Source organism: Cenococcum geophilum, assembly GCF_001692895.1.
Source record: "Cenococcum geophilum 1.58 unplaced genomic scaffold K441scaffold_16, whole genome shotgun sequence".
NCBI lineage: Eukaryota > Fungi > Ascomycota > Dothideomycetes > Gloniales > Gloniaceae > Cenococcum > Cenococcum geophilum.
Genome location: NW_027137574.1, coordinates 468,430 through 485,126, shown reverse-complemented (window position 1 = coordinate 485,126; position 16,697 = coordinate 468,430). Strand labels below are relative to the sequence as shown.

Here is a 16,697-nt window from a genome sequence, read left to right as displayed (position 1 = left end):
TGGGTTAGTAGAAATTACTTAGTTTACCTTGTATAGGTTGAGATTCATGCGATGAGTAGATCGTTAAGGGGTCCACAAGCTCAACGACTGGTTGGCTACCTTAGGGGTATATTAAGCATTAGCGTGGTGAAGCGGAACCTAGTAATTAATCCTCGGTGCCACTCTCTTCCTTGAGGGAGGAATGTGAGTCGGCCTAGGTCCAGATGAGGCTACATAGAGAGGTTGTAAATATACGATGGAACTGCATGGGATCTCGGTGATGGAGTCGGCGTGCTGTGTCATGTTGCAACAAATTGTTAGATGTGCTAGCCGATGAGTTCCTTATAACTCTACTTTTGGAAATTCTCCAACAAGCAACCTCACAAACTAATCCCATCTTCATACTAGTCAGTACAAATAAGCTTCAAGCATTCCACACAACGAAATACCTCACAACATCCGTGTGCACGGTGTGAAGACACGAGAGAATGGATTACCAACCAAGCACAGACAATAAGCCGCAAAATCATGGAATCGCGCAAGGAAAAATTCGATGAACAAGACCAGCTAGCTCAACCCCCATCGGTATTATTTTAGCCGTTAAGACGCTTCGGCAAAATGTGGAAGAGATAAAAGAGAGAGCCACGAGCATACAATACAGAAAGGACAAGGCACAAAGGCCTACGCTTCTGCCCACCCCCCAACCGTAGCACAAAAAGTCCAGATGGTGCCAAACACGCAGCAAGCCCCATTCCCTAACCATATCGCTATAACACCCTGGCAGAACTGGCTGTGAAAGAAAAGAATATTCCAGAAGAAAGACCAGAGTATACAAATACAAAGAGAAGATGCCTGCATATACAAAGTTGTTTTCGTGTATTCTTGTGATTGGACTCCCGTTTCACTCCATTACGACGATGCTGGCATCGGTTCGTAATCTTGATCAAAAAGAGGCCAGCCTTCCATCCTGCTGTTCGTGCATCCTTCATACCCCTATCTCCCAAATCCTTCAATTTCATAATTCGCCCACCCACTCATAGCTATTATTCTGCAACGCTTTGCGCCGCACCTCTTCCCCTAGGCGCACCACCTCTGCCCCTAAAGCCACCTCTTCCGCGGCCAAATCCTCTTCCACGACCGCGTCCCCTAAATCCGCCTCTGTACCCATCAACACTGCCTTGTCCGAAAGTCTCCAGATTCTTCTTGCGTTCCTCGCTCCTAAACTCTTGCCCGCCGAGCCTACGTGATTCTTCGCGATCCTTTAGCTCCGAAGAGATATTATCAAAGAAGCTGGTGCTCTTGTTGTACGAGGCAGCAGCCGGAATAACGACGTCACCCTTCTCCGATAGTGCAGGTTTGAGTACATCTTCCGTGCCATTTGCAGCATGGCCATTAGTGGCAGTTTTGGAAGCAGGTGACGCGGCGATGTCACCACCGAGCGGCGAGCCCGATGCGATGGCTTCCTTGGCTAGATCCCGCTTGTTGAATTTCGCGTTTGCAGATTCGAAGTCGAAATCGGTAGCAGGGACTTCCATTTTCGGCATTGGATGTGCGCTGTGTGGGTGTGCACCCCTTCCACCTCTTCCTCCACGCCCAGCGCCCCGATGACCAGCAGCATAACCACCAGTGCCAGGCTGCTTGGAGTGGCGAATGTGATCGTTTGTGCGCATGTCATTGACCTTCTTGGCAAGGTTGTNCATGACGTCGTTCTCTTGCTTGTTTTGCTGTGGAGCCTGTGCCTTTGGTCCAGGGCCTGGACCTAATTTGGCCATTGCGGCAGCAACAGCAGCGGTTGCAGCTTGTGTTGCATTCTGGTATTGTAGCGCTGCATTTGCGGCAGCTTGGCCGGGTTGGGTGGGTGCTGCAACTGGCTGAGTGGCTGTGGTTGGGGGAACAGCGGTCTTGGCACTTGGGCTGGGGAGAGGTACTGCGGGAACAATTCGGCTGCTCTTGGGTCCTGTGGGTGCGCTCTTAGGAGCACTAGATGGTTGAGTTGGCGGCGCCAATGTTTGTGTTGGAGCAGCGTGTGCGGCAGCAACATCTGGCTTCGATTCTTCCGGAGGTGGTGGGGCTTGTTTAGGTGCGGTTGCAGGAGCTGGCGTGGTAGACTGGCTCGTAGGTTTGGCCGTAACTTTCGTCTCTGTAGGTTTCGTCGAGTCTGTCTCAGCCGCCTTTGACTGAACATTCGGTTTCTCCTCTTTACTGACGGAAGGTCCAATGGGAGCAGTTTGTGTACCTTTGGGACCTTGAGGAGGCTGCTGTGGCTGGCTCTGTTGGCCGGGTGGACCGATTGGCATGGGAGGCTGCGGAGAGAACGGCCCAGGTGGTTGAGGAAAGCCCTGACCTGGCGGCGGATACCAATTAGGTGGTGCACCTCCATAAGGACCAGCCATGCCTGGATATCCAGGGAAGCCACCAGGGCCACCCGGGCCACCTGGACCACCAGGAAACCCACCCTGAGGACCAAACCTTTGACCTTGAAATGGAGGATACGGTGCATACGGAGGAGGATACTGTCCGGCTTGCGAGAAATTAGGAGGTTGTTGAGGACGTTGTGGCTGATTTTGTGGTGGCCCTTGTGATGGCCCTTGTGATGGCCCTTGTGATGGTTGAGGTCGAGCGGCCTGTGTTTACACTCGTGTCAGCTACGTGGAACCTAAAGGAGTGTCTATCAAAGTGAAATATGTCCAAATAAATCAGAAGGAAGGCAACGGAAATATCCACACAGTTTTGCGCTCTCGGTGGTATATCGATAATTTACATCCGGAATGCTTCATCATCTAGCGGGGATTGAAAGAAGTGATAGGGTATGTCTTACCCCAAGGATAGCCGGGTCGTTGGGCATAGGAGGAGGCGGTGCAGGCTTCGTCTCTTTAGGCGGGTCCTCGATTCGCAGATCCTTCACGTCGCTACCTCGAAATACAATGTACTCGTAGATGTTGTCTGACGCTGGAATTTCGTCATCTCCATTGCGCCGACCTTCTGTACCGAACGAGGTCACGTTCTCGAGTGCGACGGTCGAGTTCTCTGAGTTGATTTCATGAAGAGTGCCGACATATCTAAGTTGGTGATGAGTACCGAAATCAAGGGTAGAAGGTTTCAGGTGAGGACTGACCTAATGTCACTCTTCGAGATGAGAGATATTCGTGATCTGTAGTTCATTTCCATTAGCTGAAGCTCCTTTGCAGTAAGGGCTGACCTTGTGCCGACTGACCCAATAAATTCGGACATGATGGAAAGGCAAGGACGTGATGAAGTACGGGAGAAGGGAGGAGAGGAGGAGAGAGAAAGGAAAAGAAAAGAGATGTAGAGTCGACGGAGTTGGGGATAGTTGAAGGTTGCGCGGCGGTGTTTGTGGGAGGTTGTTGCAAGCCCTCGCCAAAAGAGAAAGCTGAGCCTCTCCGGCTAAACTACGGGTGTACTTCCCAGCCACCACCACATCACCAACGTCCATCCCGAGGCTCTTTATCGAATGTTAATATCAGCGACCAATTAACGATAGCGTTTGTTCAATTTGAAACTACAAGTTCAAAATGAACACCTCGGAGCCTTCTTCTGCCTCTATAGGTCCTAATGCTATCAATGCCGCCGTGGACAGGTACCCGTGGGACGACGATCAAGAGTTCCAAGCAGGCCTAAGAGCCATTCTGGGCACTAACAGTACCCTAGAACAAGCTGCAGAACTAACTCTGCGTGCGCGATGCTTCTACTACTCAAGGTAAGCTCACTCTCCAGCAGCCACCTCTTTCAATCTCACCACAGGTAAACCCCACTCTAACTTGTATACTCTAATAGGAAGTTCAACACACCCATTGACTTCGACGCCTATAAGGCCTACAATGCACAGCATGGGCTGAGGCAGCCACCCGCATCCACGAACGGTATTCCTCCCTCAGCGACTGCAGCTTCCAGCCCCCCAGAACCCTCCATCTTCTCAACATCATCGCCAGCGGAAGGCGCCCCAGCTTCTTCCGAGCCCACAGCACCCTATCCGACCTCCTTTGCGCACATAGTCGAGCTTATTACTACCGGGCAGCCCATCCCTGGCATTAAAGAGATCCCCAACACGACCCTCGAGGGCCAAGGCACGCAATCCGTGAAAACAAAGAGACGGAAGCCATGGGAGAAAGCGACGTCGGAAACCAGCACCCCGGGCAACATCCAAGCTCCGGACAGCGCCAAGGATGCCTGAAAACTCAAAGTCCGTTAAATGCCCGAATCAAGACAATTCCAAATCAAGTTAAAAACGCTCAGGACAACCTCCCGCAGCCGGATCCCTGTCCGCGATCCGCAGAGCGTGACTACGTTCAATCTACTTACATTGCGTCCGCCATTACGCGGCTGTGGCCCTGAAATGCGAATGCGAAGGCCGCGCGCAGTCGAAAGAACGCAATTATCGTCACGCAGTGCCCATCTGATCCTTATGCAGCACAGCCGCTTCTCTATCTTGTGCTTCCGGAGTGCGATGTCGGACTTCTGCTTCCGACCTCACCGAAAGCCTCACTTTCAAACTAAAACCCTGGAATCGGTCTCTGGAACATCTCTTACAGCCGTGCGGAACGTGCTGGTGCTGTCTGTGCTTTGTTGATGCCGGATTGTGGGGTTTAATTTAAATTCAAGCTCACCTCGTTTCTCGATGCAGAAGGGATCCACGCTTGGTTGAAGGATCTGGAGGAAGTACAAGGGAAAGCGCGCAGCGCTGCGCAATGAATTTTGATACTAGTTTTTGAGACTCCAGATGTGTACAGATCCCTTGGGTATTTCCCCTTCATATGCAAGTTCCGCCAAAATGCAGACAGTATATCCAATATATCCCTTTCCGGAGCGCGCCAGATGCCATGCCAAATTATCCGTGGAAGTGACTGTCCCTGAAATGTCTCCGTGGCTATGCAACCAAAATCCAAATCCCAAGTGAAAGTCCCAATACTTACACAAGCAATGAAAAAACATAAAGGAAAAAAATTATCTCTGATGTTCAAATCCTCCCAAAACTCACAAGACGGCTTCCAAGACCTTGTCCTTCAATCCTCTAATCTCCTCCTGAGTTTCGCACAGTCTCCTCTGCGCTTCTAAAAACTTCGTCTTCCAACATACAACCGTGGTCTGCAAATCTTGCACGCTCTGGCCACTTCCACTCCCTCTTGTTCCTGCCTCATCCCCAGCTCCCTCAGGGCTACCACCTTTGTTTTCTCCGTTATCGAGGCTGACTCCTCTGATCGTCCACTCCCCTGTCAAGCCCCCAAATGTCACGTTCCACACAACGTCAAAACTCTCTCTGATCCTCTCGCCGCTCTCTGGCATTTCGTCCTCATCTTCATCGACGGGAGAATCATATCCGTCACCTCCAATCCTGAATCGTTGCACCACAACCTTCTTGGCGCTTCCAGTTGGCCCACCACTGCCCATGCCTACCTGTCCACACAACCCTAGGCAGCTGGCGATGGCAAGACGAAAAGATGAATCGGCCATGCTTTTACCTGACGACGCAGATGACGGCTGGGAACCGCGGAGATTCTGCAGGATCGCTGCAGCGAGATTCTTGGCCTCGGAACCACGCAAGCGCCTCCTGCGACCACGGATCTCAGCGCGCAGAAGTTCGGCGGCGAGGGCACGGTTGAGGGTTTCGTGGGAAAGCTCTAGGATCGGTGAGGAGGTTTCGCTCTGGCTTTGGCTCTGGGGTCGTGAACCTGGCTGCTGTTGATGCGAATCTTGCCGTGGTCGATTCGACTGCGGCTTTTGGGTTGATGTCGGGGGAAACATGGATCGCCCTTCATGCCCATGCTCGTCATCGTTATCTTCGCTGAAGAATGTGGATGAACGTCTCCTCGACGCTGAGCCTTGTGCCGAAGGCGCAAGATTCGAGCTAGGATTTAAGTCCTGTTCACCATTCACGAGCAGTGTCGGCGTTACTAGCCTTACAGGCCCACCAACATGCTGTGGGACCTGCAACTGCAATTTTGAAGGTCGGCCCTGTTGGGTAGAATGCGAATGCTCCTGTAGACTCATGGTCGAAACAGCAGAGGCAGGTGTGGAGGGAGGAAAACGGAAATGTTGTTCTGACATGGGAGGGTCGGAATGCGCGCGTTCCATAATCGGTGTTAGACCGGGCGTGCTCCTATTCATCTCGATGGTCGGGCCTTCTTTAGTTTTAGGGTTGGCTGGAAATGTCACGAATGGACCATCACGCACGGAGCGGTTACTTGGAGGCCTTCCCCGCAGCTTCCCACTAGAGGAGCTGTTGTTGCTTGGCCAGGCTGACGATACGGCGGGACCATGCCGCCGCCGTGATCGAGATTTTGAGGTGGATGGAGTCACGGCAGATTGGGGCTCATCAAACGGAAAGTCAGGAGGACGGGCTGATTGTGGTGTAACGGCAGACATTGAATGTGGAGTTGATGGATTATCTTGGGTGTTTAGCCGCCACCGAAGCTGTTGTCCAGCAGCAGACAGAGGTGTTGCGGAGTAAGGAGTTAAGCCTTTGTGGTGACCGAAATTGCTCGGAGCTGAAACTGTTGTCATGGCTGACGCAGGTGTGATTGCCGAAGCAGCTGCCCATGGATCTTGTGCGCTAAGAAACCTGTCCATATCGTCTGGGTGTGCACTGTTTGGGTACGCTGACTGAGGTTGACCAATCAAATTTCCAAACGGAATAGATGTGTCCAGTTGAGGCCTTTTGCGTGGGGGAGTATTTTGCTCGGATGGTTCTAATTCATCGTCTGGATCCTCAGTTTTCCGGCGTCCGCGCTTTGGTCTGAATTTAGGATCTAATGCTCGAATTGCTAAGTCCTCCTCCAGAGAGACACCATCACGACCGCTCTCTGGAAATGGACTATGCGGCGGTGGCATTTGCATGTAGTATGCGTGCTGTTTACCGAGCAAATATTCGAAAAATGCGTCGATGTGCATTGCGCGCATCCATCGCTAGATTGAATCAGCCATGATCCAAAATGCGATTGGAGATTTATAATTGATAGTGAGCAAAGGAGATAGATAGTAGATAGACTTCAATCGCATGAGACGTGTAGTTAGCAAATTAAGGGCTACTTCAACCCTCAATATAAGGAAGAGCTTCCAAACGAAACATTAAGAGTCATGGCCGAGACAAGGCTTCTTTCGAGAAGGGTTGGAAACTGATAAACTTATTCCGCATTACCATCCCAATGTAGGTCAGGTGAAGAGCGCTACAATATCGACGCAACATGCCAGCTTCAGATGGCCTGTAGCAGGACTGTTCACCGGAACACAATGTTCAGACGGAGATTCTCAGGGTTTATCATGAAATCCAACTGTTTTCTTGAAAGACCTTGGGAACATTCGCAACAATATATGAACTAGCTATCCCTCACCTTTAATCGAACCGAATATTGCTGAACTTTCTGCGTACTCTGCCCCTTGTCCATGTCTGGAGGTTCTACACCAAGGTCCAACGCTAATTGCGTCCATGTCTTTATTTCCTTGAGGTCAAACTTGCGAATGAGCTCGAAAAGAAACCATGTGCTAAAGCTCTTCCCATCGCTCTTGGGAGGCACTCGGAATGCCTTTGTCAATTCCAAGGTATCTGTTGAAGTGGGAAAACTAGGATTACAGTATAATATAAAGGCGGCATAAGCATCGTCAATCGTTTCGTTGGATACGTCTCGTGAAGGTGGAGCGCGATCGTTTGGTACATAACCAGGTGCTAGTTGCTTCGACTGGCTAGGAGATACGGTAGAATATCGAGGCGAGGCAGAATTGGAAGGCGTGGAAGGCGTTATAGAGCTGCGCGACATGTCTCCGTAGAAGCTCTGTGACATGTGTTGAGAGTTGAGGGAGGCATTCTCAGAATGAAGATGTGGTGACGCAGAGCCGTGGACTGAGAGATGGCTGTGGCTATTGCGTCCATTAGTCGTAGTCTGGTCGAGGCCCGGGTCAATAGCTGGTACGGCGGGGTGTCGAAACGGAGTAAAGGCCGGATTACCGTTGTTCCCTTGGTGGCTGTAATGAGGATGCGGTGAAAGGTGGAGGTTATGCTCCGACTCTGCATCAGCGCTGTTGAAGTCCACCTGCATGATTATGGCGGAGTATTTCGGGGCTTCTACAGTCAGCACGCCATGGACGGTCCGCGTCGAGCGATCCTATCCGTATATGTGGACATTGAGAGCAGCAAAATAGGCTGAGGTGAGACTTGTCATGGATTTTGCTGGAGATACAAAGCCAAAGACAGGATGATTCGCGCACAAACCGGCGGCGAGCAGCTCGAGCGAGCGCAATCCCTCGTCGGCGTCGCGCGCGACGGGGAGCGACAGAGCTTGGAGGTGAAGCCCTGTTTTGGAGATAGTGGGCAAGGTGTAGGTTGAATGAGGCTATAATTTGCGGACCTTTGTGAAAGTTTATGGGCGATCGCTCGCTATTTTATGGGCGATCGCCCGCTATTTCGGGGGCATTTTGCTTCGCGACGCCTGACGCCCAGCCAGGCCCTGTAGATGCAGAACGCCTCCTGTTTGACGACCTCCAGGGCTGGTGCTAAAATTGGGCGCTTCTCCAACCTCTCAATCTCTTCAATCCTTTCGAGCGCCTGCCTGAGCATGCATTACTTGCTCCTAAGCGGCTACATGCGTACAATCACTTCTGCTAACTGTTAATCTCGTCGGTGTCTGTCTCTCATACATAGGATCCTCCAAAGTGGACACGTGCAGCTAGCCGACCGGTCCAACCCAGTCGGGGTGCTTGGTCGCTCAGGCCGTCTATGGCAATTTAAATACGAGAATAAGGAGGGATGGCCGACAGATGCGCCAGCTGAATGTCGTCATTAGTAGGCAGGAGAGTGAATAGGGGCCAGGTACCTTTATTAATATACCATAAACGGTCGGTGGTCAATATGTTACATTCATACTGAAACATCTCCCAGCCCAAGCTCAACAGTCCAGTCCAGAACAACAAGTCCAGCCTCTGTTTCATGAAGCCTTCTGCCGCGGTTATTTACCTATCTGAAAACCCCCATCTAGCTAGCGAGAGCTAGTATTCGTCTCGCCGCGAATCTTGCTTAGCGTCTCGGCGCTCACTTAGGTATTGGTGCATAGGTACCATCGCGAAAGGCTTGGCATCAAATCAGGTTAGCAGTTTTCCCGAATTACTTAAGATTTTCTTACCCGGCTCAATTTCGACTCGGCTTCTGCTCAGGCTACGCAGCCAGACAAGAACGGGGCCCAGTTCGCCAAGTTCTGGACCATATCCTTTCTACAGGAATCCTGTCCAGTGAGTTAGCACGGTTGATTTGTCGTTGTTAGCCAGATGATCGAAGCATATCCCTTAACCCGCCAGCGTCCTACCAGAATTTAGTCCGTGCTTGAACACCAGAATGACAAAAAAGCGTATAGCTAATTACTCTCAACAATGCCTTCCAATCGTTCTTCCAATGATGTAGACCTTGTTCAACCGACTCAATATAACTTTACCAACATAGCCCCAATTCATATAAATAGTAGCTGATTTTATAGTTTTATTCTAGAGCTATAAAATAAGACTTTATTTTTAAAATGTAAAGCTATATTGGTGGAGCCGCAGGGGGTGTCTTACTAGAGCTGTGGAAACTTAAATTGAGGCTCTGCGCTGACTAATTTTAGCTACCTGGCCCCAAAAACCAGTACCCTATAATACCCCCTACAGTCCTACTAATATAGCTCTAATTCATATAAATATGGGCCAGTTTTATAGCTCTAGTAAAGGGCTATAAAATAAGGTCCTATTTATTAAATATAAAGCTGTATTGGTAGAGTTATAAGGAGTGTATCGTTTTAATGGGGTGGGAGTTCGGCCGTAAGCGAGTTCACGATCTTTTGCAAACGACAGTAACTTTTCTGGAACGGAAATCCTCTTCACCTTCTAGATCCCAAGGATGAAGCTATCTACCTCGACTCTTGTTCATTAAGTCAAAATATATCGCACCCTTTAAAGCGCTTTTTCAGTCGATTGAGATCTTGAGCAGAAGTCATTAAATTAATTTTCTGGTTGCTGTAAAGCTGTCCTATTTAAGCATTTCGTGATCATATTCTAAAGTAGCGTCGCCTCAGGCACCTAGGCACTAGTACAGAAGCCAATGCAATACTGAATAAAGCTTCAGCTGAAATCGTGCAATTCAGCAGTATCAAGGCAGCTGAATTACAAACCCAACATCAATTGCATTCGTGCTATGACGTAGGGCCAATTGGCCAACACGCTTTTTTGAACCGTACGATTGCGTACCCAATATCTGAGATGGATTAGGAATCGAAAGAACGAACCTCGCCACGGAAATCGAGGATATCCAAGACCCAGGATGGAACGAAGAAATCAAGAAGACTCAACAGTCAGGGCAAAGAGAAAGACTATAGAGAGCACTTTACCATCTTCCAAGACCCGCGCGACTCACGTTCACAGGCGCGGTGTCTCTATTTCCCCTTACGATCAACATTCCCGTGATTTACTGCCCCACCACGTGACCTGTTTACTTACCTCGGTCTGCAATTGTTTCCGGGTGCTGGCGATAAGTGACGTTCACAAGCCGATGAGCATTCCACATATTGCAACCACCACCTAGCTCTCTTTCTCCTAAACTAATCAATATTACTTTCTCCATATGCGTTTCTACAGCGCGCTTCTTTCCTTTCTAAGTTTCATTGTGCCACCTTTACTAGCAATTCATCCCACTACTTTACATACCACCCCTCCTTTGGGCTTCTGCACGTGAAACCACCTACATTTCGACTTACAGGCCCCTCCAACATGTCCCAGATAGCCAAGACAGCCGCTGAAAAGCTTGAGGAGTCCACTCAGAGTGCTCCGAATAGCACGGCTGCGCAACAAAGCGACAATGTTGCCCACGCCCTTGCTGGAGCTGGAGGAGGCCTGCTGTCCATGGCTCTAACGTAGGACATCTCGACTAGGTACTCTCCTATCTTGCTGAATGTCTTCGTAGCTACCCTCTCATCACTCTTTCAACACGCGCACAAGTCGAATCCAAGCGCGCCCAATCCTCCACCCTTGATGCCGCACGCCGCATCGTTCAAAGAGAAGGCTTCGTCGGACTATATGCAGGACTCGAATCGGCTCTCTTCGGAATCAGTGTCACAAACTTTGTATACTACTACTGTTAGTAATGGAACACATAATGGAGCGTGAGCAAGGTTGACTGGAGTTCATAGGGTACGAATGGACCAGGGCTTTCTTTGTGAAAGCGGCCCTGAAAGCCGGAAGAGCTTCCAAGAAGCTAACCACCATCGAATCTATGATCGCCGGAGCCATCGCTGGTAGTGCTACTGTCATGCTCACCAATCCTATTTGGGTAGTCAACACTCGCATGACGACACGCAAATCCGAATCAGATGAGCAAGTCCTCCCTGGCGCAAAGCCTACGAAGGCACCATCTACCATCGGAACACTCCTTTCCATAATTCGCGATGAGGGCCCGATGCGGTTGTTTGCGGGTGTCATGCCTGCTTTAGTCTTGGTCATAAACCCGATTTTACAATACACCGTCTTTGAACAATTGAAGAATATGTTGGAGAAGAAGAGACGGGTCACCCCCACCGATGCATTTTACCTCGGCGCTCTTGGCAAGCTCATGGCGACTAGCATCACATATCCATATATTACAGTTAAAAGCAGAATGCACGTTGCGGGTAAGGACCGGCCGAAGGAAGACATGCTCACAAGTTTCTGCAGGATTATTAAGGAAGACGGCTGGGCTGGTCTCTACAGAGGTAAGCAAGTTCCGTACGAATACCTTATCGTCTTCAGATTCTAATGTGTGATAGGCATCGGTCCAAAGGTTACCCAAAGCGTCATCACTGCTGCGTTTTTGTTCGCTTTCAAGGACGCTCTGTATGCCATGACGGTCAATGCCAGGAGAAATATTGCAGTGAAAAAGGCGTGATAGGCCTGTTCCACGCAAAGCGGTGGAGTAAATTCTGTCAGCTTATTTTAAATGTAGTCTAGCATTGGGAAATCCAAAATGACTCATTGATGGTGTATGATTGTTGGGTAAGCAGGAAAATGTAGCCGCATCTGGATAGAAGAGGTTGCATATTAGGACTACATAAACGAAACGGTTGCCAATTGGCTTTGTATATACGTATTTCAAATATTGAACCAAATCAATTCCCTCTGTCCCATTCTGCTGCACATGTAACCTTTTGCCAGGCCTCTTGCATGTTACAGCGTGGACGGAACAGGAATTTATTCCCGAGCCGCAAGAAAACGCCAAAGCTTACAGCATCGGCAATATTTCTCCTCCTCGACCCACATCCTACTGTGTACTTACCGCATTTGAACATGATCCCAAGGGTTCGAGGAGATATTCTCTGCATAATTGCCGTGTTGGTCGACGGCGGGGTGATGATGCGTGATGAATCCATTCAATTTATCCAAAGGGGTGCTCAGAACTGACCTGTAGATTTCCTATACATTGTTAAACGCTTTTGTGTCATCAACCCGGTACGAAGGCAAGATATACTCCCGGCATCTTTTAAAGAAACTACGTCTCCTTACCAAACCTCAATTGCATGATAGAAAAGCAAATTTTGGAAGCAATGGCGTCAAAACTCTACACCATCCGCTGGGGAATTCTAGGTACCACGACCCCCCTCTTAACCTCCTCATTTGAAACTCTAGCTAATGCTCAGCAGCAACGGGAGGAATAGCACAAAGTAAGCCCCAATCGCCGTACCTACGTATTACCACAGCGAATCCCTAATCCGTGTCCTCACCAGCCTTCACCAAAGACCTCCTTATCGACCCCTCGACTCGCGACGCTAGCGACGTCGCGCATGAAGTTGTCGCTGCCGCCTCCTCAACCTCCACCTCACGCGCGGAGCAGTTCCTTAAAAACTGCGGCTGCTCGTCCTCCGCGAAAGCGTACGGCTCGTACAAAGAGCTAGTCGCAGACCCCAACGTTGACATCGTCTACGTCGCAACGCCACACTCGCACCACTACCAGAACGCACGGCTATGCCTTGAGGCGGGAAAGCATGTGCTGTGCGAGAAGGCGTTTACAACAAACGCGGCGCAGGCGAAGATCCTGGTTGAGCTGGCAAAGAAGAAGAATCTGTTCTTGATGGAGGCAGTTTGGACACGGTATTTCCCGCTGGCGAAAGAGGTGCGGGCAATGGTGCAGGAGGGGAAGATTGGAGAGGTGAAGAGAGTCTTTGCGGATTTGAGTTTTTGGAGTGACGTCGAGAAGGAGTTTGGGACGGAGAGTCGCATGGTTAAGTTGGATCTGGCGGGCGGTGCTTTGCTGGATCGTAAGGAGCTCCTTGTCCCCTTCCACCCCCACTGAAACTACCAACTATACTCAGGGTACTTATGTCGGACTTTTTCTTGGCCTGATGCTAATACGATTCTTTACGTAAACAGTCGGCATCTACAGCATCACCTGGGTCTTCCAATTCCTCTACCACCTCCAACCCCCCAACCAGCGCAAAGCACCCACCGTCGCCTCCTCAATGACAAAGTACTCCAAAACAGGCTGCGACGAAATGACATCCATCATCATGACCTTCCCACCCGCAGGCACGCACGGCATCGCCACCACCAGCCTCCGCGTAAGTCCCTCAACCACTCCTCCACTCCCCTTCCCCAAAAAACACCATAGCGACTTACCGAACCTAACACCCGCCCAGGTCTCCCACGACCCGGACTCCCAGAGCACCGCCGGCGCCCCGATCCGGATCCAGGGCACGCTCGGCGAGATCCAGGTGCAGGGCCCGGCCTACCGCCCCACAACCTACACGCTGATCCCCGCAAAATCCGACGCGCGCGGCGCGCTGGCTGACTTCCAGCTCCAGAGGGTCACGCGTGATATCCCCGGTCACGGCATGTTCTGGGAGGCGGACGAGTGCGCGCGCTGCTTGCGGGATGGGAAGCTGGAGAGTGAGGGGCTGTCTTGGGAGGAGAGCATTGTTATTATGGAGACGATGGATGAGGTGAGGAGGCAGAATGGGCTGAGGTATCCGGAGGCTATTGAGAGTACGGAGTTTCCGCTGGAGGGGTTTTAGGGGGTTGGGTGAGGTGGTGGAGGGAATGGTGCTATATGAAGGAACATTTTGAGGATTTAGAGTCAGTCAAAATCAATGTGTTGAATGGTGCAAGCTTGGGTGTTGTGTACTATATTGTGCTAAGTTAAAGCAGCTGTCTAACTCTCCTTCAATTCTGAAGGCCTGGGAAAGGACCCCTGATGCCGAGTACAGACTGATCGCCGTAACGGTGTAGTGCAGAATCACCAATCGGTATTGGAAAAGCAACGGCTGGCAGAGTGCTGGATGAAAAGCATCAGTCCAACCACGAGTACCGTTTAGGAAGTTTATCTGGAAGCTTTATGGTAGTTTTATGTAACAAACCGTATTCTCCAACCCTTAGCGCGGGGCGGCAGCCGAGCTTGAGCTTGTTCCAGCAAAACTCCCCGATGGTAGCTCTAGAGTATCTAATTTACCTACCTATATAACTCCCACACCCTCCCTCCACACCTCACACCTCCGTAGACCATAACTCCTACCACCCTAACCACGCAATCGAACCCAAACCGACACTTCTAATATGGCGCATAACCTCAGACCCAGACGCAAGCCTTCTAAAGCTCCCTTCCCCTTCCTCGCCCTCCCCACCGAGCTCCGTCTCCAAATCCACAACTACCTCCTCCTCTCCATGCCCAACTACGGCTACACGCACACCGACCTGCCCTGCCCGCGTCTGCGCCAGCGCCGGCACCGGTACCCCCTCCGCCAGCACGGCATGCTCCTCGCCAACCGCCAGCTGCACGCCGAATACGTGCAAGCCTTCTACGAGCGCACCAGCTTCTTCTTCTACGTCGACACTAACAACGGCACGCGGCCTGCCACCGTGCCCTTCTGGACTCTCCCCCCCGCGCTGCTGCCCAACCTGCGGCAATGCAAGCTGTACATCGATCTCGGGATGCTAACGTGGCGGCTAGGCTCCTCGATGGAGGCGTTTGTCGCGCGGATCGAGGCGCTACTGGGACGCATGGAGCGGGTGCGGTGGGTGCATCTCGTGTGGGATCTTTGGGTAATGGTAGGGCGGCCGTTAATTGGGCAGCTGCTATGGGAGTGGAAGGAGGAGGAGTGGTTTCGGAAGGAGGGGCTGTGGGAGCGGTTTGGGGAGCGGTTTGTGCAGCGTCTGAAGGGGAGAGCGGGGATGCGGGGGATGATTGTGACTGTTGGGAGGCGCATTCTTAGGTTGGAGAGGAAAGGGGCGGAGTGGGTGGAGAGGGAGGTAGTGCCGTATTAGGGGGGGAGTGAAGGTTCTTTGATGCTTCTTTTCTTGTTAGGGTGGTTCTGCGCAGATACATTGGAAATAGCGTTTTATGGCTAGGACCCGTATTACCTATATAGATTTAAATATTATATATTAATTAACTACGCCTTCTAATTATACTTTTAATAATATAAACTTTTGCCTTTGCATATTAGGCATGAACACGGTAGCTCTAAAGTATCCAATCTACCCACCTATATAACTCCCACACCTTCCCTCCACACCTCACACCTCCGCAGACCACAACTCCTACTACCCTAACCACGCAATCGAACCCAAACCGACACTTCTAATATGGCGCGCCCTAACCTAGACCCAGACGTAAGCCTTCTAAAGCTCCCTTCCCCTTCCTCGCCCTCCCCACCGAGCTCCGTCTCCAAATCTACAACTACCTCCTCCTCTCCGTGCCCAGCTACAGCTGCAGATACACCAACATGCTCCACCGGCGTCGCCCGTGCCACCAGTTATTTTTCTGCCGGCACGGCATGCTTCTCGCCAACCGCCAGCTGCACGCCGAATACGCGCAAGCCTTCTACGAGCGCACCAGATTCTTCTTCTTCGTCGACACCCATCACGGCACGCGGCCCGCTACCGTGCCCCTCTGGACTCTCTCCCCCGCGCTGCTGCCCAACCTGCGGCAATGTAAGCTGTGGGTCGATCTCGGGATGATGGTGTCGGGGCTAGACCCCCCGAGGGAGGCGTTGGTCGCGCGGGTTGAGGCGCTGGTGGGGCGCATGGAGCGGGTGCGGTGGGTGCATCTCGAGTGGGAGCTTTCGATATGGGCGGGGTCACCGCAATGTGACGAGGAGCTGTGGGAGCGGCTTGGGGAGCGGTTTGTGCAGCGCCTAAAGGGGGGAGCAGGAATGCGGGGGATGACCGTGACGGTTGGGAAGCGTATTCTTAAGTTGGAGAGGAAGGGGGCGGAGTGGGTGGGGAACTTCTATTCTGCAGAAAGCCCAGACGTCGCGCGCGAGCTATATCGGTAACATTTTAAGGGTACTACGTTATCGATAAGGATATTGCCCGTGTATACAACACTAAGAATCTATCCCTCCTGATTGGCCAAATCTTTATCGATAACGTAGGACGATAATTGACGGCTCAAGGGATGCCATCGTAAATAATTTTACATGGTAGAAACACTAAAAGAAATTTCAGGAAAAATCTTATGTATTTCCCAGTCCATGCTTAGTCTACAGCCCTTTCCCAAAATTCCGAGAAAGCGCTTAAGACATAAGGGGCAAAAGAGAGAGTGTAAGCAAATCTAGGAAGCCTGGACAATTCTTCGATGGCTACGACTAGAAACTGGCGCTGTATATAGCTTGCATTCGAATACGGCTAGCCCGTTCCATTGAGCGACGAGTATTTTTAGAATCCACCAGGATAAAATGGGTTGGGCAAGAGACTAGGAGCAGGATTTGAGAAGTTATGAAGAT

General features: G+C 51.0%; 6 protein-coding genes across 6 annotated transcripts; 4 read left to right on the top strand and 2 right to left on the bottom strand.

Annotated features, from left to right (window-relative positions):
- Positions 1-564: 564 nt before the first annotated feature.
- On the bottom strand, positions 565-3,210 carry K441DRAFT_716428 (uncharacterized protein; the record flags this gene model as incomplete). Its single annotated transcript, XM_067653979.1, has 4 exons — positions 565-2,603; positions 2,798-3,038; positions 3,095-3,130; positions 3,194-3,210. The coding sequence occupies 4 exons, from the start codon at positions 3,208-3,210 to the stop codon at positions 1,023-1,025; spliced, it is 1,875 nt and encodes a 624-aa protein (XP_067505033.1). The 3' UTR covers positions 565-1,022.
- Positions 3,211-3,512: 302 nt separating this feature from the next.
- K441DRAFT_686425 (uncharacterized protein) lies at positions 3,513-4,171 on the top strand (the record flags this gene model as incomplete). Its single annotated transcript, XM_067651989.1, has 2 exons — positions 3,513-3,697; positions 3,775-4,171. The coding sequence occupies 2 exons, from the start codon at positions 3,513-3,515 to the stop codon at positions 4,169-4,171; spliced, it is 582 nt and encodes a 193-aa protein (XP_067505032.1).
- A 486-nt stretch (positions 4,172-4,657) lies between these two features.
- On the bottom strand, positions 4,658-8,352 carry K441DRAFT_658229 (uncharacterized protein). The gene is made up of 2 exons (XM_067648308.1): positions 7,326-8,352; positions 4,658-6,900 (listed from the first exon to the last, which is right to left on the bottom strand). Exons 1-2 carry the CDS (start codon positions 8,025-8,027, stop codon positions 4,972-4,974), a joined length of 2,631 nt encoding a protein of 876 aa, XP_067505031.1. The 5' UTR covers positions 8,028-8,352; the 3' UTR covers positions 4,658-4,971.
- Positions 8,353-10,496: 2,144 nt separating this feature from the next.
- On the top strand, positions 10,497-12,105 carry K441DRAFT_658228 (mitochondrial carrier). Its single transcript, XM_067648307.1, has 4 exons — positions 10,497-10,862; positions 10,913-11,085; positions 11,139-11,696; positions 11,751-12,105. Exons 1-4 carry the CDS (start codon positions 10,720-10,722, stop codon positions 11,867-11,869), a joined length of 993 nt encoding a protein of 330 aa, XP_067505030.1. The 5' UTR covers positions 10,497-10,719; the 3' UTR covers positions 11,870-12,105.
- A 74-nt stretch (positions 12,106-12,179) lies between these two features.
- K441DRAFT_658227 (NAD(P)-binding protein) lies at positions 12,180-14,175 on the top strand. Its single transcript, XM_067648306.1, has 6 exons — positions 12,180-12,437; positions 12,505-12,564; positions 12,621-12,641; positions 12,705-13,235; positions 13,348-13,535; positions 13,614-14,175. Exons 2-6 carry the CDS (start codon positions 12,525-12,527, stop codon positions 13,986-13,988), a joined length of 1,155 nt encoding a protein of 384 aa, XP_067505029.1. The 5' UTR covers positions 12,180-12,437; positions 12,505-12,524; the 3' UTR covers positions 13,989-14,175.
- Positions 14,176-14,434: 259 nt separating this feature from the next.
- On the top strand, positions 14,435-15,281 carry K441DRAFT_658226 (uncharacterized protein). Its single transcript, XM_067648305.1, has one exon. The coding sequence runs from the start codon at positions 14,527-14,529 to the stop codon at positions 15,232-15,234; it is 708 nt and encodes a 235-aa protein (XP_067505028.1). The 5' UTR covers positions 14,435-14,526; the 3' UTR covers positions 15,235-15,281.
- The last annotated feature ends 1,416 nt before the right edge of the window (positions 15,282-16,697 follow it).